This window comes from Mycteria americana, chromosome 4, assembly GCF_035582795.1.
Source record: "Mycteria americana isolate JAX WOST 10 ecotype Jacksonville Zoo and Gardens chromosome 4, USCA_MyAme_1.0, whole genome shotgun sequence".
NCBI lineage: Eukaryota > Metazoa > Chordata > Aves > Ciconiiformes > Ciconiidae > Mycteria > Mycteria americana.
Genome location: NC_134368.1, coordinates 29,945,221 through 29,965,603, shown reverse-complemented (window position 1 = coordinate 29,965,603; position 20,383 = coordinate 29,945,221). Strand labels below are relative to the sequence as shown.

Sequence of the window (20,383 nt, the reverse complement as noted above, 5' to 3'; positions counted from 1 at the left end):
AGTCTTCTTAGATGCTGGGAAAAATCGGCTTTACAAAGAAAAGCAGCACAGAATCACAGAATGGTTGAGGTTGGAAGGGACCTCTGGGGGTCATCTTGTCCAACTCCCCTGCTCAAGCAGGGCCACATAGAGCAGGCTGCACAGGACCGTGTCCAGATGGGTTTTGAATATCTCCCAAGGATAGAGACATCACAACCTCTCTAGGCAACCTGTTCAGTGCTCAGAAGTTGAGGAAGAAGCACTGGGGCCTTACTCAGAGTAAAGTTTTGTTTTTTAGCTTTAGTTTTGTATCTTCAAGTGAAAAGCCATCAACTGTATTAATGTTTTCGAAAGGGGGTGCAGTGCTGGAGAGGAGCTGACCTACGTAGACTGTGAAAAGGATATTCCCAGACCAATTAATACAGCAGATAAGGGGTAAATCCTAGTCTAAACCTTTCTGAAACCAGACTGGGTTTTGATTGTACTATGTAACAAAGTTAGAAGCTGTAACACTAGAGAAGCGTACACCAGGAATCTTATGGTTTCTACTATTTGTTAAAGCATTCTTCGTATGTAAAGAGCAAATTGTCTGTAATGCTTACATAAATACTAATGTGTACTTCTCAACATGCGTGTGTGTATATATGCATGTTTTGTATATATAAAAAGGCAAAGTATTGATGCCTTACCTTCTTCATAGTTTCAAAATCAGGGTCTTGAGTTTCTTCCACTATAGTTTGTTGTGCTTTCCATGGGGTTTTCATATAAGCAAGGTGTAAAATAAAACATCCATACAAAAAATTGGACTTCAGAGGACTGGTCAGAGAAGAGGAGGAGGACAAGAAGCTCTCTTGTAGAAAGGCCTCTATGAAGAGGGTTTTAATAAGCTTAATGGATAGGAAACTTAAATGTATGTTTCTAATATTAAAACCAGCACAGATGTTTTGTGGGTCAGAGAACACTTTACAAAATGTGTGTGTATAAAATGTAGTCTGTTTCCCTTTTATTTGGTACTGGTACATTTAGTCAGATGTGCATATAGTTCAGTGTCAGTAATTCAAGAAAGATCAGAAAAAGTGGAGAAGGGGGTAAAGAGTCATAAGAATGAAAGACTGGAAAATATATCTGACACTGAAAGGACTGCAATCTTTAACAGATATGGCTTGATCGTAGTCTTGAATATACATAAGCAACAGAAATTTGATAATGGATCAGATAACAGGTAAAGGCCTTGCAAGCTAAAAAATTCAGGTGGGAAGTGATACTTGTTTAGCTTTATACAAAAATCTGGAAAGAGTTACTGCAGGTTGTCCAGTAGTCTGTTCAGGAGCATGCTCTTTTTTTAATTGTGAGTTTAATGAATAAATTGGTCAGGTCTATTTATTTTATTCATAGGTGTATTTGTCTTGACTCCACTTCTCCCTTTCCTCTAGATCTAGTAGCTTTATAGAATAATGAATATACTGCTTTGATATGGCCTTACGCATTTAAATGCTTCATGAATTCTGTGATGCATACTGAAGGCGTAGCTCTGCTTTAGCTTTCATTATACTGTGATAGCATATGCTGCTAAAAGGCTTTTGTAGAGAAAAGAGACTTAATTTTTGGTAATTGATTTTTTAACTGATTTTTATTGTTGGCACGCTTTTTATCATTTAGGACAAAAGGACTGAAAACTTCCTTTTATTTACAGTAGCAGAAATAATAAACAGCAGTTTATTTTGTACGAGTGTACGCTATCAAGTTTGGGATGTCATTTGGATAGAAGACACTGGTGTGCTGATCCATTTATACAATTTATAGGTGTACTGTGAACACATTTAAGAAAGCAGATACAGTGATTGTCATGGAATTGCATTTGAAACGTGCATCCTGACCTTACATCTCTACAGAGAAACGAACTGTCCTCGTAAGGCACGTAATGGCCTCCAGTAGATGGAAAGGAAAAAGACCAAACAGAATGGAGAAGAGAGCTTGCTGCTCTGTACTTTGTACCATCTATCAGAAAGTGGTTTCGTTCTGTCTCAGCTCTGAGAGTTAGGTACTTATGGAACAAGCAAGGTCTCCAGTTGTGACAGATAAGGCATTTGCGGAGACTTTACCGGGCCAAATGGATGCAAAAAGCTAGAGATTCCACAAAACCCATTATACTGTGTCAGCTTCAACATACACTTTCATGAATGCAGGTAGACATGAAAAGGTAGTGAATAGGAAATATGTACACATAACGGAAACATCTAAAAGAAGCTCAAGTGGCCAGGAGCATATCTGTCAAGTATGCCCGGCCATGCTCCCTTCTGGGCTGAAGAACGGGGGGTTAGGTAAGGAAGTTGCCGTTGCATTTCCACCCCGGTTTTCATACAGCACAAAGCACGGCCGTGCACGTCCCAGCCCCTGGAGGAACTGTGTGCTGGGACGAGAGTGAAATACAAGAACTGCACCAGTAACAAAAGCCGTGGAGGGGCTGTGATATGGGGAGCGTCCCTCACAAACCCACTTGAGTCTGTGACTAAGGGGGGAATCAGGGAAATTTCTGAAGGCGTAGGAATTAGACCAAAGGTGCAGGAGTTTAAAGATACTCCATTAACATTAAATAACTTTTAATTTTGTCCTTGCCTGTCTGCTCACTTTGCCTGTGTCCGTATTTTTCTGCGTTCTTCCAGCCTGAGCTCTTTGTAATTAGCTGGTTATAGTAAGTCGAATGGCTTTGATGTTTGCACATCCCACCACGCTAACTTCTAACAGTTGTTCCCAGGTGATGCTCCCCCTTTTGTTCTGTTTCAGGGACATGTGTTCGTATTCTCCTAGTGTTTGCCCCTGCAGAGCAGCTCACTTCTGGGTCCTGTGATCACGTGGGCAAAAAAAAAGGAAAACAACCATCATAAAAATGTTGGTGAAACCGCTGTGGTTTTGCAGGTACTATGTACAGACCTCTTAAGCAAGTAATTAAGACCAGAAACAAAATTTTGTACAGTAGGCTCTTTGAACCAAAAGTCCTAATGAAAATAGTACATACAATGGACACACTGTATGAAGTTTTAATTTTAACATGTAAAAAGCACCTGCAGAAATTCACATTGCATAAACAAACCTGCAATTTGAATCGGAAAATGCAGCATATCTTGAGACAAAATATAAAAGTGAATTATAAAAATAATGTTACTTGCCCTCCTTTGGCATTCATTGTACTTCTTTCCATTTCATAGAAATTTTTTCTTGATTTCAGACAAATCTTGTTTTTCATGATCAATCATTTCAGCTTTGATCTTGGCACAATAAAGTGAATCAGAATTGGATCTGACCAGCAAACTGTCAGTATGGAAGTGACCACTGTAATAAAACTGCTTTTGCAACAAAGCAATTATGTATGTTAAGAAGCTGTGTTTTTAAAAGATCTATATAAGCCTGTAGAACATTTCTGAGTTCTGGAGCAAGCCTTTCTGATAGGAAACATGCTGAAACATGATTATGCTTTTACCTGAAAGGTGGTTTTAAGAACCAGTAACACCTTGTCCTGAAGTATGCACACTCTGCTATCGCTTTGAGTCGTGAATTAGTATTTATAATGAAGTATCAGAAATAAGGGGGTTTTTACTTTTCTGGTGCTGGAGAATGTTTTCATAAGTGGGTCAACATTATAAAGTTTTTAGTTCTTCAAATCCAGTTTAATTACATTTGGCAATATCCTACGCTTCCCTCTGTAATTATATGTACTTCAAGACTGCTCCAGAAAGACCAAAAGATCACTACCAAAACGTAGAAAAGGGGGCAAAGCTCACAAAGATTCATCCTTTGGACTTTTACAAGCCTGTGTGGTTCACCGCATCAGGCCGCTCTGTGGAGAGGTCATCGCAGGAGCAGAACCTCATGTTTTAAGCTGGTTTGTGGAGGATATACTGGATGTTCAACTCCTCACGTTGTCTATGGCTGGGAATTTACTCAAAGGTACTCTTCATATGTGCTAGCACCAGCGGGAGTCCTACATAGAGAAGGCTGTGGCTATTTTTTAGCATCAGATTAGTCAGCTAATTTAGCTAATACAATAATGAAAGGCACTGGAAGGTGTGGAGACTTTTCTAACTGGAAACTACCACACGTCCACAGGGACTGCTTTGGTGGTGGACTATCTGGGGAGAAAGATTCCTAGCATCATATAGATAACTTTTTTTTTCATGGCTACAGTAAAAGAAGGAATTCTATTTCTTGGGAATGCAGAGGTTTCAGGTCTCTCATATTTCTTTTAATATTGATTTAGATGGGAGCCAGAGCAAGCATTGGATGATCTGACAAGAACTGCTATTAACTGCCTTTGTAAAACCTAATCCTGAATTCTTTACCTATGCCGAAGTCTCATTCAGCTCTTTCTTGAAATGATGATTTGCCACCTTTGTTTTGTAAACCTCCTGTTTTCTGCAGCACACAATATTCAAAGTTAGCTGCCTCTGAAAATCTAAAAAAATCAGGTAATACGTTGTCAGCTAGATCAAAACAGCAAATGATGTTTCAGAGACGGGAACAAGGAAACTGGTATGTTCACAAATGCAAACAAGGTTGCTGGTGCTCTCACTGAAATGCATAATCTGCCAAAGGAAACCATCTTTATGAACATTTTTGGTGTGTGATTGATATTTTATACTTTCCTCTAAGACTGTGCAGATACAGATAGGCAGTGATGAGTTAAAAGACATTATTGATCAGAGACTGTCTCTAGAGAGATGACATGATTCTGCTACCGTGTAATTATCTTAGCTCCTTATTGGTAATGATACTCAATGGATTTTGCCAAGAATAAAAGTGTAAAAGAATGACTACCATGCTATTTCTTAGACTGGCATCAGCAGAAGAGAGGTGATATTTTTATAACACTTGGAGACTCAAAATGACTTATAAAATAATTGAGAAACAAACACGCCAAGGAGCAGACAACATAATTAGAGTTTGCTCTGCACTCCAAGACAGTAAGTAGACCAAAATCACCTGATCTTCCTTTAAAAAATGCCAGATTTCTCATTTGTCTCTTCATTCTTTCACCCTGTGCATATACATTTCGGTATCATCACATGCTGAAATTCAATCCTCTTCTGTAATCTCCTGCCTTCTTTGGGCCGCAGCGTGGATGCCTATGGGGGTAGAAAGAAACATACATGTACAATCACAGATGTGTTTTTTTATACTTTTCAACGCAGAAACCATTTAAAAACATTTTTGTATGCAACAGGTATAACACAGCCCTTTTTTGACTAATCCTCCCAAGGCAGTGTTAGCAATGCATCCTCAGTAAGGGGGAGTTCACGAGAAGGGGCAGAGGTTCATCGGTGATGGGAAACAGAAGCAGCTAGTGGAATGTGGCCCCCAGCCCTGGATGACTTTCCTCATAATTTATTGCAAGAAATTCGCCACTTGCAGTACAAGGGGATGGAACATTTTCTATAAGGGTGAACAGCGTGAACCAGTGGGTAACTTTGAAACAGCAACTTCTGTGCTGTTCGGTGGTAGCATAAAGCGCAGGAATGTTGTCAGAAATATTCCTGTGATATTGAAAATGGGTTTTTTTGTGGTGTTTTAAGACCTTTTCTACCACTATTGCTATTCCTTCTTGATTGTTTTGAATTGTGTGGGAATATAAATGAAGTGGAAGGATTTTGGTTTGTCCTTCGGAGTGACTGCAGCTGACTTTCACACACTGTTTCAGGCTGATCCCAGCTCTCATGCATGCCATCACAACATTAAGGCTCTTGTAAACCAGTGGTTTTGCTCAGCCAAGGAGGGTTCACAGGCTGGCGACGCAGCTGGGTTGGTATTAGAGAGATGGGCAAAATCACTGCAGTCTCCTGGCTGACTCCATCCCAGTTTGAAGTCCTGGACAAGCACAGACAAGCTATTTAATTTACTCTGCTCTTGGAGAAATACATGCTCCAAGCATGTTGCCGATTTAGCCACTGACTGTTTCATTCATAATTAGGTGGGATACTACTGAAGAGAAGTAAGATTAGAATGAGATTAAAAGATCATTATGTGTGAAATAAATAGTTTCAAGAGCATGAAAAGCAATGAACCTTGTTTTCTTTGTGGATCTGGGTACTGAATTGCCCTCCCGTGTGGATTCTCTGATGCCTAATAAAGTTGGAGTTCATCGAGTCCCTTGCTCCCAGAGAAGAGGGATGGATTAGCTCCTGTGAGCTTTGTCCTCTGCTCAGCTACCTGCTTTGTGGCAACTCGTAAGAATGTATTATCTCACAGATCCTTACTGTTCTGTTACCTTTTGGTTGAAATTGCCAAGGGATTCAAATATTATTGGGAGACTCCCACATAGGCAAACAAACACACACACATAGTGACAGTAGAAGCTCATATCTTTGGGAAACCTAGCTAAAAGGGACTTCCAGTTTCTTTAAATAATCTATTCAAACTCACAAATCACAAATCTATTCAAACTCACAAACTCACAAACCATGAAACAGCGGCATAAATGGTAAGGGGGTTTACCTGAAACCTAATTAGCAATAGGACCTTATCTATCCTGAGCTTGAAGTCCGGTTCCTACGGGCAGGGCAGGCAAACTAACTACTAAAAGACAACAGTGGCAAAGCTCAGCATTACAGTGTTATTCACCTTCATGACTTAAAGCCAGCCAAATGACTCCAACCTATTGATGGGAAGAGGCTGAGTTTCTTTTGTACTCGCTAATTCCTAGCTCCAGATGGCAATGTACATGAGTAACCCATAAATAGCCACATTTTTCCATCCTGTGCCTCTAATAACCACTGCCTTTTCCTTGCTGCCAATCTATTGCTCTCAAGTGAGGAATATTTTCTTCTGCTTTTTTTCTAAAAGTAGTGCAAAGAGGGAAAACGTGCTAGTTATGGTTATACACCCTGTTCCCAAGTTTTGGTTTTAATTTTCTTTTGAGGCTTTGAAAGAGGTTTTAGTTTAAAGCCAATGTGCCTTGCAAGCCTGTATGACAAATTCTGTTTTCTTTACCAGAGTTAGTGGTTAAATGTGCGAATAGGAGCTCAGTGGGAGGCAGGAGATGCTGGCTCTGGGCTAAGATACTGCCGACCTGCAGTAAGTGGCTCTGCCTCTGCATGCGGTGCAGTTATTAGCCCCTGCTGCAAAGCTTTGTGCTGAGAGCTGGCAGCTGTTTCCTCACTCAAGATCGCAGCTTCCAGCTCTCGATGCAGCCAGGCCTTGTTGCGTGCTGTTCAAAACTGGCAGCAGGGCTGGGGTTTGTGTAGGTGACATGTTGAAGGAGTCCTGATGGATGAGGGCGGACCCTGCAATTTTGGAGCATGCCGTTCTGAAGGAGTTTTGCATTTGCAGTGCTCTTGGTTTGTTAATGGCCCTTCCTCTGCTCCATACCCTTTCTTTTTTGCTTGGAACTGTACAATGTGACTGCTTTTAGCCCGTGTGCTTAACATCTGTGCATGAACTAGCTGGATGATCCATAAACTAGAAACTATGTATATGGAGATGTTAGGAGTCTACAAGAAAAAATACTGAAGACCAGTACAGCTGATCTTTGTTCTTGTAATAGAAGGCAAGGGATTCCTTTCTATTACCTAAATTCTTGTTTCAATATCACGTTGGATGTTGGTTCTTCCTAAAAGTCCACTGTAGCTGTAAGGAGGGGTTGTAATGTCTCCACACCACTGGAACAGCTGGGTTAAATTACTGACCTGTGGTCTGTCTGTGAACATCTTTGGGAAATCAGGTAATGCAAAAACATGGGTCACCGACAGTTGTTTTTCACAGAGTATTTTACACTACAAATCTGCAGAATGTGTTGCTTTTTTTGAATTTATTTCTGTGTATAACCACAAAGCTGGCAAGTTCAGTGGCTGATGGACTTATTCTTTCTGTTTGTAAAGTCTGGTGCCAGTTCGTTGGATTCAAACCCGTTTAATGGGATGTGTGTTTGGAATGAACAGCGCATACAGCCAGGACACTGCTGTGTCCCTCCTGGGGCTATTTTTTTCAGTTATGGAAAGTTCAGTCTGCTTAGCATGCAAGACTTCCATATGTTCTGTGTATTGTTTATTTTGCGATACCAAAATATTATTGTTAATTGTCACTAAAATATTCTTGATCTAAACGTTGTTTAAATTTGACTAAAAAATTAATCAAAATGTCCCGTGTGGGATGATGTGTGGCAGTTCTTATTTTGGTTGCCAATATGGTGTAAATGTTGAAAAATTATTTAGAGTTGTTTTAGGGTGGGGATAGGCATCCAAGTTGTACCCTATTCAGAAGAGCCATTTGACTGAATTAATATTTATCCTGAATAATCTCAAATTGTACCTAGTGGCTGATTAATCTGGTAAAATTGTGGAGCTCTTCAATAGACTGGAGGTTAAAGGTTGTAGCAGAGAAGAGACAGCTGAGAAGACCACCTTTGTGCTCCACTGAATTTGGGCTGAGACCAGGACTTTGGAACCCACAGAAAAACTGATAGTCTCAAGGACCCTCCTAGATTAGCAATGCCAAATGCCTGTTTTCCAGCCTTTTACTTTTTGTAATCAGTACATTAAAGCTATTCCCTTTCTTGTTTGGTGATTTATCATTCCAGACTGTTTCTGCAGAAGCCTGCTGCACAAAGAGAGGGGGCAGCAGGTCCTGATCTGTTAGGAGGTCGAGGTCTTGCAGGGTATGACAAACGTAAACATGTAGGAGTGTTTCATTTATTATTACATTCTGATTATAAAGTTGTAATGTCAACTGGTGATAAGGTCATCAGTTGACCTTACTGCCAGGCAACGAGGAGCTGGTGAAGAAGCTTTCCACATCGCTCATTTGTAGTCCCTACTAACTCCTAACTGTGGGTATTGCTGCCTACTGTCCTGATCAATGTTTCCTTCTGTACCAGCTGACATTGATAACAATCATCATACCTACACATACCTACACAGACTCTGTTGGCTTGTATATCTTGACCCTCCTAAAAGTATGAAACACTTTCAATACAAAATAAAATTTAACTGGTAATAGTTCCGTTTCAATAAAATGCTATGTTAGGCAATGTAGTATAAACACTGTTAGGAAAGAACTGGCAATATAGAAGGGAAATGGGTTTGATACAGATAGGATACGACTGACCTATTGCTCCTCAGTTGCATGCAGCTTGCTAGCACTTCGCCTGCCGCTCCTTGGCTGTGGTTGTGTCCGACGATAAGCAGCCGGGTGGGGAGAGGCAACTCCTCAGGACCAGTGTACCCAACATCACCAGTGTGCCGTAAGGCTCAGCTGTATCTCCTGTTTCTCAGTGGAGTAAGGAAATCTGTAGGAAACTGTGTGCGGAACTCTCCTCAGATCTGTTCCCAGACATTTGCCAGCTTTTGGGAGAATGTGTTGCAATTACCAGCCACAGGAAACCTGGGAGTCACGAAAAGTAGCCACTCTTGGGCTGGGGTATCCCTGGTAGTTGCTTCCGGGAATGAACATGTGTTTGTTTTCTACTTTTTAATACAAAATTACAGATGGCAAAATTGTTCTCATCAATTTCAACTTTGCTACTTTGTGGAAATACCAACATTCCAGTCAGGTCCAATCAGCTGATTCCATAGTTGGAAACTCAGTGGGATTTGTCTCTGCTACCCTTTCTTTCTTTTGGAGATCCCTCCCTCTCTGAAAATGTGAATTGACTTACATCTCCTTGAGTGATACTTCTCACAGACACTATGTAAATACTTCCTAGTATAACTATTGACTTCGAAATTATGCGTGATGTAATAGTTATAATCCTTCAAACAGTTATTTCTTCAAATTTCGTTACACTCTAACTGCTGAAAGACTGTGACATGACTACTACTTTGAGTTGTTTTACTGTCTTGTTTGAAAGCATGCTGCTGTGGGAAGACAGTAGGACTAATTTTTATTCCACTTAAAAAAGAGATAAAGGCGGGTACAGAAAGGTCATGGGTAATGCAAAAACTCTTTGTAAAAATTGAGGTATTGCGCTTTTGCTGAAGATGCTCTTCAAGAGCAGGTTGTACTATTCTGATCTGAATGTAGTGAGTCTGGATTTGGGTTGTTTGGTTTTTTTTTTATTTGAAAGCTTAAATCTAGAAGTATTCAATGGCTGGGAATCTCCCCTTGAACATGGAGCATTATGGCTACTGCAGTTCTTCAGAGTGAACAAAATTGAGAAGGAAAAGAAACAAGTCTAATTATGTTAGTCTATGGTAATGTTATTGCATAAATTAGTGGACATAATACAGCCAGTAAACAACATTGAAAAGAATGAATGTGATGGGAAAGACCATTCTGGACCACTTGTCTATCGAGTTAACATCAGTCAAATCAGGGATTTTGACTTTGATCTGGGATGCCCTTCTTCGTAAGCGTCCTTTTTTATGAAGCCTGTGCCTGTCCAAAGCACTCCTACTGTAGAGGTCTCTGCTGGAAGTGGCTCTTCTGTACTGCAGGTTGGCACTGTCGTACGTGTACGTGGTGGCTCGGGGGTCACGGAGGCTCGTGAACACGTCTGAGCTGCTGATGTCATTTCGTATTTCAAGTGGGCTAAGCAGCATGTTTCCATGGGGATCAACCTGTGTCAAGGAAGGAACGTGAATTAGACAAGTTCCTCAGCCAGCCCAAGGTGTCTCCCAGATGGACAGGTACCTTCTGGCTCTACTGCCAAGGTGCTCCTGGGGCTGCAGTGACAGTCGCGTCTTGTATAGCATCAATGGAAGTGAAAATACACTTTCCTGACTGGTGTGAAATTATCTGTTAGGCATCTAAGTATCTTCCATTCTGACCCAGCTCTTTGATCTGGGACCTTTTCATTCAGTTAGTTATCTCATCCCCTGTAAAGTAAGAGTTTTCTAATTTTATCTTTAACTTAGAGCATGGTCTTTATGAAATACTGAGTTTTAATGTCTGGTGACCTGACACCCAAAGCTTTCATGTACCCAAGGTGAAAAAAAAATATTGCTGTCTCTGTTAATTTTATACAGTTTGTGCTGTAGGTTAGTTTCAAGAACAGTTTTGTAACAATGGGTTCATCATATGAAGAACATACAGGTACATGTGCATTTTATCAGTTATTGTAATAAGCTTGTGATGAGAATTAATTTTGGAGAATTACTATATTGCAGAGATAGAAATCCCTGCTGCCCACAGCATACCATTAACTTGCTCACGTGCAGATAGAATAAACAGTTTTACTCAATGAAACCTCACATTCAGTTGCATTTGTATATGTCAGTACCAGAAGCAGTTGTTTCAAATACATTTATCACTTACTTTATTTGTGCTGTTAGTTAGTCAGGGCACTGTTTTAAATACCTGAGCAAAGAACTGGAAACTGCAACAGGTATGTACATGTCTGGCACAAACAATATATATATATATATTTAGCTAAAATATTTTAATATAATTGCCTTTTTTATATATGAATGTAATTAACCATGAATGGCTGCATTACTACAAAGTGTTTACCTTTTCCCTCATCTTTAGTTTTCTACATGTTTGTAGTAAAACCTCTTTTAGGAAAAGTTTTTTGGTGTTTCCAGGATGACTCCTGACTTCTCCATAAAGAATTCCTAGATGTTTCAAATTCTCAGATATGTAAACATCCACTGTAGCTCATATGAAGGAAATACACATCAGGACACAGACCTCTTAAATGAAACTTAAAAGACTTCTCCTTGAGGCTTGAGTATTAAAATTGTTTTTTTGTAAACTGTGGTGTTGGACCTGCCCCAACTATATTACAATCTATATCATGGCTGTCTGGGGATGCCTTTATACCAAGGAAAAAAAAAAATTACTTATTGACAATATCTAGTCTTGTGAAGCACCAGTGATATGCAACGCTTTGTTCACACTCTGAGCTTTACATTTTTAGCAAGACATAGGGAATGGTATAATAATCTAGGGAATGGTATAATAATCTACAGCAGGTTTGAAGTGTGTTCAAGAAAAAACTCCAAGCAGAGCACATGGGGAAATCCAGTCTCTGGGCGTTGCTGCAGAGGAAAGCTGGAAGCCAGAGAAAGCCTCAGTTCCACCTGGCAGCATGGAAGATGTTCCTTCCCATCACCAGAAGGAGAAAACATTGCGTGATGACTGCTGGCGTATTTACACTGTGCCAGACTAAACGCTTACTAACTGAAAACAAAGAAGTGGAGGGGCTATTTGTACAAAAGCCACCCAGGAGACCTGTGGGGAAAAAAGTCTTCTAAATGGAGTAATAACTCACCACAGATAGAAAATGCTCTAGTCAGGTTTAGCAACTGATTCTGTACACGCTGAAATGAGCATTCAGTGGGAACATCCAAGTTCCCACCACTGTTTTGGTGGGAAAAGCTCACATATTCTGGGTTAGAGAGGCCAGCTGGTGACAAACCAGCATGATGTTTGCAATCTTTACATGAGATATGGGCTACCCAGTTTATACTTCCTAGGTCAAGTCTTCAAATTTAAGCAGAAGAAAGATCTAAGCTAGGGTTTCCTACTCTCCAGAGGACTGCCATAACTGGGACTATTAATTACTCCTAAGTTCTGACGTTTTCTGTGGAAAAAGCAACGATCTCAGAGTTGTGTCTGTGTAAAAAGAGACATTTTTTTAATTCTCAGAAGTTTTGCTAGGTCAACCTCTTCTTCCCAGTTTTACGAAATAGCTCTTTGAGCTGTCTTTGATTACATAATCTAATGTTTAAGCTAATTGACTTTAGTGTTGTAGTAGTAGTAACAGTAGTGCAAGCATCATTAAGCAGTTATTATGGCTTCTCTCTTGTGAAGACAACTCATAACTGCCTACAATCTAAAGTGATTCATAGGGATATTTCTTAAACTAATATGCCCTGACAGTTTATTATAAGCCAAGCAGCGTATGAATTCCCGCTTTAAGTGTTATGAATGAACCTGTTGTATTTCAAAATGAGTTTTATTTAAATCATTTTAGGCGGGATGATTTGTATACATCATGAAGCAATTCAGTCTTTGAATTGGAGTCTTTCCAATTCAGAGCAAAGGGCCTTACACTGATCTTGAATAAATTAGCTCAGAAAAGTATAAAAGCTCTTCTTATGTCCCTGGGTCAAATTCTCTGCTTGTGCGACATGAAGCTGGACTAATTGTTAATTTCCCACATCATTAAAAACCCTTTCAGAATTTATTGAAGTTCACTCCAAAATATTCTTAAAACTTGTGCAGCTGAGGTTTTGTTACTGAAGCATAGGAATTCTACAAATTCCTGTAGGAATCTGGAAAACATACAAATTGTTAAGGGATCCCCAAAAGAGACTTGTTAATAGTTTTGTTTATGTTAATGTTAAAATGAATTAACAGCAAATATGCACACAGTAAAAGCTGTAAATTTTCTGTCTTAAAGTCTTTTCTCCCTTACTTAATACGAAGTTACCTGGGGCTTGCTGTTGGTCCTGTGCTGGAGGAAGCCTGTGCATCAGAAACAGCCAGCAGGCTCTAACTCATTCCCCCCCATGTCTCAGTGATGAGGCTCTTCCCCCACATCAGGTATGTACTGCAGTTGTACGCAGTCTTTGACACATTTGCATTGGATGGCATGACAAAAAATGGGGATGGAAGAGACAAAGCTCTGTCCACTCAGTCTTCTGGCCCACTAGCTGGCTGCCTGCTTAGGAGTAGAGTATCTCAGTCCCCTCCTTGGGTAGGAAAGATGAGCCGTATCAAGCCCAGAGTAGTTCTTTCTTGCTTGGATATAAGGTATTTATTCTTTCAAATACCACCTTATTGTTCTTTAACTGGAATGCCCTCAATTTTATTACATAATCCAACCATTGCTCAGATGAAAACAAGTTTTCTTGCTTAACAGATATTCTGAGCCTAAATGTGTGTTTGCATGAAGATATACACTTTGCCTTGTTTGTACAATGCATAAATTTTGCCTAAAGCTGTAGAAAGCTGAAGAATTGGGGTTTTTTTTTGTCTTTTGAACATATCATGAAGAATACGTGAGGAGGATGTCAAAGCATCTAAAGCTGATGTTGTGTTAGTCATCTGGTATAATTATCAAAGTTTAAATATTCTTCAGATGCATGTATGTGGTGACGCTTCTTGTAATGCCATTGGTATCTATATTGAGTGTGTATCTATACTGAGCTTATAGATTTTTAATTCTTTGTTTGCACAAGAACTACCTAAAGCCTAAATCAGCACAGGTACATATATATGAATCTTCATCAGTGATGGAAAAGCCTTGATGTGTGCTCAGGAAACATCATAAAAAGAAATAATAATCTGGCTTGTATGTTTACTTAGAAAATGAGTTTCCTGCTTAGGAGCATCAAATGATATTGTAACTGTAAAATAGTTAAAGTAATTAAAAAAAGCCCAAAACAACAGTCCTGTGTTGACCACATAAAAAATAGTCAGTCAGCTCTAGGGGAAGAGCACGCTGGCATTCCTTGACAGAGGATGGGTCTCAAATGCTTAGTGCTGTCTGGAACGGGTTTTTACCTACCTACTTTTTTTACGTTAACTGTTGGGAGATAAAAGGTAAGAACTTTTGTTTTGTCTCAATACAAAAACATCTTTTCTTTCTCTTAAGATGAAAGATTCAGGGCCACGTTATGCATACCAGCTGTCTTGTTGGAACAAATGCAGTAGTGTTATCACAATCTGATCGGCAAAGAAACAGGTTATGCTCAGCAGGGATGTACTTATGCAGTGTGGATTTACTTGAAGGTTGAGCTAGTTGCGTGGTTATGTGATCCCTCCTTTTTCTCCTTCCAGTAGCCACTGTACTGGAAAATCGTATGTTTTCCTTGGAGCCTGTGGCTGGTCTCTGGCTTTTCATCCCAGGTGTTTTGTGATTCACAGAAAGTTTGAAAGGAAGGTGTGATGCTGTGCAGAACTGGGGAGCAAAAGACCATCTATCACCTGCCTTGTGTTGCCATTTATGAACCCCTTGATGGCTCAGCCCCTTTCCCACTCACATTATGATTGTGTCCTACCTCTTTCTCATGCTTAAGAGACATCTTCTGTGTAATCATTATTCACATTATAATTGCCTGGGGAAACAGAAGCAGTTGCATTCATGGACTATCTAAATATTTTCTTGCTGGGTGGTTTGTCCTATTTATCTATAATTATGGTGGTTTCCTCAGTGACATCTAGCTTCGACAAATGGACAAAGAGATATAAACAGTCTTTATGCTTTATTCAGAGAAACAGAAAGCTTGTTTACTACAAATTAATATTTTTTTCATATTAAAAATTAAAATGGCACAGATTGTGAAACTGGAGAGGCTTTATGTCCACCTTCTTCATTCTGTAGAGCAAGGAACAGCCACATATGAAACAGCAGTATGGTTTCATTTTCCATCTGGTCTTCTCTACACTGTGTTAATATCGCAGTCAGTGTGCCGAGTGTTGCTCACATGTCTAACGCTTTTGTTATCTGGTGAAGGAATTTGAACTCTTTTAGTCGTGGGAGTTGTATGTCAGATGGGAATGAGCAATATCTTCACCTGGCACAAAGAGAGGAAGCACTGTTATGTATCTTCTATTGGTTATAGGTCCCTGTATGGATAAGTGGTATGGGTCAAGAATAAAAGGGAAAAAAAATATCCTGTAGCTGCATATACTTACAGCTGCACTTCTTTTGTGCTCCAAAAAAGCTTTCCCCTGCTCTGGTACAGACATCATAATACCAGTGAAAAATCTCAAAACATGATGGAGAGGGTCTGGGAGCTGTCTTCACTAGAGATCACATAACCTTACTGTGTCCCACCGCTCTGGTCATATGCATTCTTCCTGCCGAAGACAGACATACGGCTGTTGGACATCAGCATTTCCATGCTGAGTAAAATGAATGCTCACAAGGTCCCACATCAATGTACCTCCAGTGGGATAACAAAATTCATTGATATCCATTCACTTGTGTGTGTCTATGTGTATGTGTATACACATATGTGTGTCTAAAATCACAAACCTGCACTGTACAGGCAGAAAGCAGTCTGTTCTCTTAAAGCATTCTCAGTCTTAGAATGGAATTGCACTCTAAAGTGTGAACACTTACAAATCCTGGTACAAAGCAGGTATGCCTTCCGTTTTCTGTCAGAAAAATGCTGGTGTATGCAGGTGGTGCTCCGAAAAGTTCAAGTGTGGTTGTAAATACTTTCCACCCCATTCTGAGTATTGGTCTCAGTGTAATCTTTGCCAGTGTAACATTTAGACAAAAGCTTTTAGTCATGAGTTAGGGCTTTTTATTAGTTAAAAAATCTCTCCAAATATGTAGGAAAAAGAGCTTACCTGCACTCTTATCCTTTACACTTTCTCATCCTTTACTCAGTTCAGTGCACTGGGGCCCATGTAGCCAAGGCTGACCTCTGAAGACGTGTTGCTTCCCTCTTCATCATGAACCCTTGCTGTGCTTCTTCACACCTAGGTTGGGTTATCTCAGGAGATGTTGAGGTGGCTGGTCAGAGTTTGTGAGTTTGATTGGTTTTCTTCCCTTCCTTATCTTCCACAGAAATGGATAGACAGTGTCTGCACACAACAATCCATAACGGAGTGGCTTATCTCCTCTGCTCTGTGGAGGACAGTACTTTGTGGGACCTTGGAGACTGCTGCATGCCTGAACTGAATTTGTGCACCCACTGTAATAAAGCATCTCCTACACATTGGGACAGGAGGTGAATGCGGGTAAGGACTTTTAATGGGCTCGTGAGCTCACTGAGACTGAGGACATGATGACTCTGTTAATGATGCTTAGCTGTAGTGGTGTGGCTGCTGGGACACAAGACACACAACTCAGAACTAATAAAATATCACAGAGTTTCTGAAATGTACTTTCTGACGGGTATGTGAAATTGCAACCATCCACCAGGCTGAAGTCTTACCTGTTAGAGTTTTATGTGTTGATCTCATGCTTCAAGGTGAACAGAGGGCTCAAATATGGCTTTGGCCAAACGTTATCAACTCAGGCCACAACAGTACAGAAGTTTATAGGACAGCCTGGGTAAGATCTCATTAATACTTGGATGTAATATATTGTAAGAAAAGCAAAGAACAGAAGAAACTTTTTGGCTCATTAGGATATGTATTTGCCTCTGAGTCAGACTGGGCCAAATACACCCGAGGGAAGTGTTTATTTCTGAAAAACTGGGAAAAAATGGAATAAGTTTATAGAAGTTTGCAAGTGCTCAGCGATGTACTGTAAATTCAACTTTTCTCTGTTAAAAAAATGTCCATAGCATTACTTCCTGGAGTTTGTCTGGCTTGTTTTTAAGAGGGGATGGCTGTGGTCTGCTTAAACTTAGCCTGAGGGAAAAATCCTGACATCTGCGAAAGCTTTTATAACCTAGCAGCATCCTTCTTGCATTCCTGGAAGCTCAGTGGTGTGCGCTTCATTCAAGACTCACTGAAGCAACAGTGTCTTGTCTTTGCTTTCTATTCTTGGTGAAGTTTCTGTGTGTAAAAAGGAACTATGTAACAAACATTTCTTCTATACCACAGAAATACACAGTTGAAATGGTAAATATTTAACTTCCTTGTACCCCTTGTATTTCTTCTGTGCTGCAAAGAAACGCTTGTTCTGAATATTCATTTGCATTTTCCGTAGTTCCTTACTCTGTTTTCAGTTGAAGACGGAACAAACCGTATGTTGCTGTGATCTCCTTAAAACACGATTTTTCTCTAGATGATCTTACATGCTTTTGCATACGTGTTCAAACTGCATTTATCTCTATCATCATATACACCAACATTGTCAGAGCAGAAATAATGTTTGAAAAGTTAGCTTGAACATTTTACCTGGACTCTATTTGTTTCCGGTCTGCTCTTCTCGCCCGTAGCATGCCCTGCCCTGCCTGCTGCCTTTTTTTGACGTTGGGGTCCTTTCCCAAAGAATATGTAGTTTACAAAGGCGTATTCCAGCAAGGCCAGGAACACAAACACAAAGCATCCCATCAGGTAAATATCTATTGCCTTGACATAGGGAATCTTTGGCAAGGTCTCCCTGAGGTGGGTGCTGATGGTGGTCATGGTCAGCACAGTTGTGATTCCTGCAAAAGGAAGAAAAAGACGTTGACTAACAAGACAGGGAAGGAGATTTGAGCGTGAAAGGCATAATGGCAGCATTGCCCAGCTACCGTGCACTTCTTGTGCAGATAGCTTAATTACGTGATCAGATTCTTGACAGCCAAGGGAATGCATTTGGCAGGACTGGAAAGGAAGATATCCTTGCAGGCCTGCTGAGAGCACCTTCTCTGGCTGTCCATGCAATGGAGGGTGAACAAAATAGCCTTCAAAAGCCCAGCCTATCTTGGTGCATCTTGCCTTAATTTTTACAATAACTCTGCTAGGGAACGTGGTGTTAGCTGCCCTGGATAGCAGAGTTGATCACTGTTCTTTCTATGCGAGGAAATGCTTCTCACTTCATTTACAGCAGTAGCCCCGCTTGACCCCATAGGGTGGTTTGCATTGCTCTGGGGAACTGGAATAAGTATCTAGCTTTTGACTGAAAACAGAGGATAGAGAGGAGAAAGGCAAGCTTTATGATAAAGTGATGGTCTTTGATGAAAAGAAAGTGATATACATGCTTGTACCAAAACAGCTTTTCCTGTTAAAGGGGTGCTTGCAAATAAAGCATTTCCATCTCATTGTGTTATCCATCACTGCATGATTCTTTCTTTTTTTTTTTTTTGTTTTGTGTATGTGTTTTGTTTTAGTTGGATGAAATTATTTTTTAGTCTGCTTTAATCACAGGTCATTAATGCATCCAGATAATAGCTCTAGGCACAGATGTAATGAGTTGAATTTAGAGAGGTGGGACAAAACAGAGGTGGGACAAAATGGCTTTCTGGCATTAGCATTTGAAAAGCATATCTGCCTTAAAGCACAGATGGTGGCAGAAGATCTTGGTTCTTGTGGAAAGTTGTAGGAAGGAACATGGTACAGGAAATAACCAACTATGTCGGTAAAACAGGCTTATTTGGTGTAAGCTGGTATATCTCCACTGCTGTCAGTAGGGTCTTGTGTATTCATTCCAGCCACACATCTGATGTGAGAGGACGCTTTTTAACATCAATGAAATGTTGATGCAGCACAGCGTAGATACCCTTAGATACCTGCATTAGACCTTTACGCTTCAGTTTGGAAGCCAGATACTTTCGGTCTGATCCAAAGACCATTATGGCAACTAGAAGTCAGTCAGGACCCCAACCTAACTGCAGAGCAAGAACTTCAGATGTAGGCAAGACGACACCTGCCTGCCTTCCTGACAATGAAGACCCTACGCTGAATGTGTAAGATCACAATTAATGCTGCTGCAATCAGCCGTACGGATGTGGTGCTACTGTATTCAAAGGCAACAAGTATCTATGTAGTTCAGTGATTTTGAAAAGAAGTTACCTAGAGCAACTCTGGCTGCAGAGGCATCATAATTGATCCAAAAAGATACCCATGACAGAATTGTGATCAGTGTGGAAGGCATATAGGTTTGCAAAATGAAGTATCCAATATTTCTTTTAAGCCGGAAGCTAAGTGATAATCGAGGATATGCTCCTGAAAGAAAGAAGTCATATAATGACTAATGCCTAACAAAAGTTAGACACTGATATTTCTGGGTTGGGGAAGAGGGGGGAGCTTTTTAACTAGCCGGTGCTTACCTGTTGTAAATTCCACTCTCTTTGATACCATCTTGTAATCAACGATAGAAAATTGTGGGAGCTCGATGTTACTAACTCCCGTTACTGCTGACTCTCCTCCATTCCAGTAAAATTCAATATCATCAGTAGTGTATCCATCTGAAACAGAAGCACAATTTGATTATTGATTTTTCTTTTTGTTTTATTACTTGGCTTAAATAGTTGCGGTTAAAGTGGAAGAAGCTGCTGTTAATCAGGAATTCAGCCTTCTGTTGTGTGACATTTCTGTTACACGGAAGCCACGTAGCCTCCTCTGTGCCCAGGGGAAGCTTCTAGGTGTGGAAAGGAAGAAGGCAGAAAACAAGGACAGAGTTTAAGATTAAAGATCAATTTTTAGCTAGCTCTAATACTACTTTCCGTTCAGGCTTGAGTTGCTTAGTTTACCAACAGAATGATATAACATCAGTGAAACTTTTAAACTCTCTAGGAGGAGCTCTGACAGTAAAACCAGGTTCAGTTCCCAGCTTTGCATTTGATTTCCTATGCAGGCTGTGACAAAATACAGAGTTTGGAGCCAATGGAGGCAAAGATGATTCTATAAGAATTCAGGTGCCTGTACTATTACCTGACAATGTCTGTCAGAGCTGTAGGTATCCTTTGATATTCATGCAGCATTTTATATTTTAATTAGACTATGCCATCTTCAATCTTCTGTTATCACAGAACTATTTCCTATCGACTTCAAAACTAGCACGTTTCTTCTCTTTCCTTTTAACAGCAATGTTGATTATTTATCATTTAATTAAAAATTAATTTGCCATTCTACCACC

General features: G+C 40.1%; 1 protein-coding gene across 3 annotated transcripts in view; it reads right to left on the bottom strand.

Moving 5' to 3' along the window:
* Window positions 1-10,175: 10,175 nt before the first annotated feature.
* GABRB1 (gamma-aminobutyric acid type A receptor subunit beta1) overlaps window positions 10,176-20,383 on the bottom strand; it is a 135,238-nt gene continuing 125,030 nt past the window's right edge. For 2 of the 3 annotated variants that reach the window (XM_075499204.1, XM_075499203.1), the window contains 4 exons: window positions 19,575-19,712; window positions 19,318-19,470; window positions 17,725-17,969; window positions 10,176-10,523 (listed from right to left, as the gene is read on the bottom strand). In XM_075499204.1, coding sequence (XP_075355319.1) covers window positions 10,176-10,523; window positions 17,725-17,969; window positions 19,318-19,470; window positions 19,575-19,712 — 884 coding nt within the window. Of the gene's footprint in view, window positions 10,524-17,718; window positions 17,970-19,317; window positions 19,471-19,574; window positions 19,713-20,383 lie in introns of all 3 variants that reach the window. The other variant, XM_075499202.1, reaches the window with a different exon arrangement.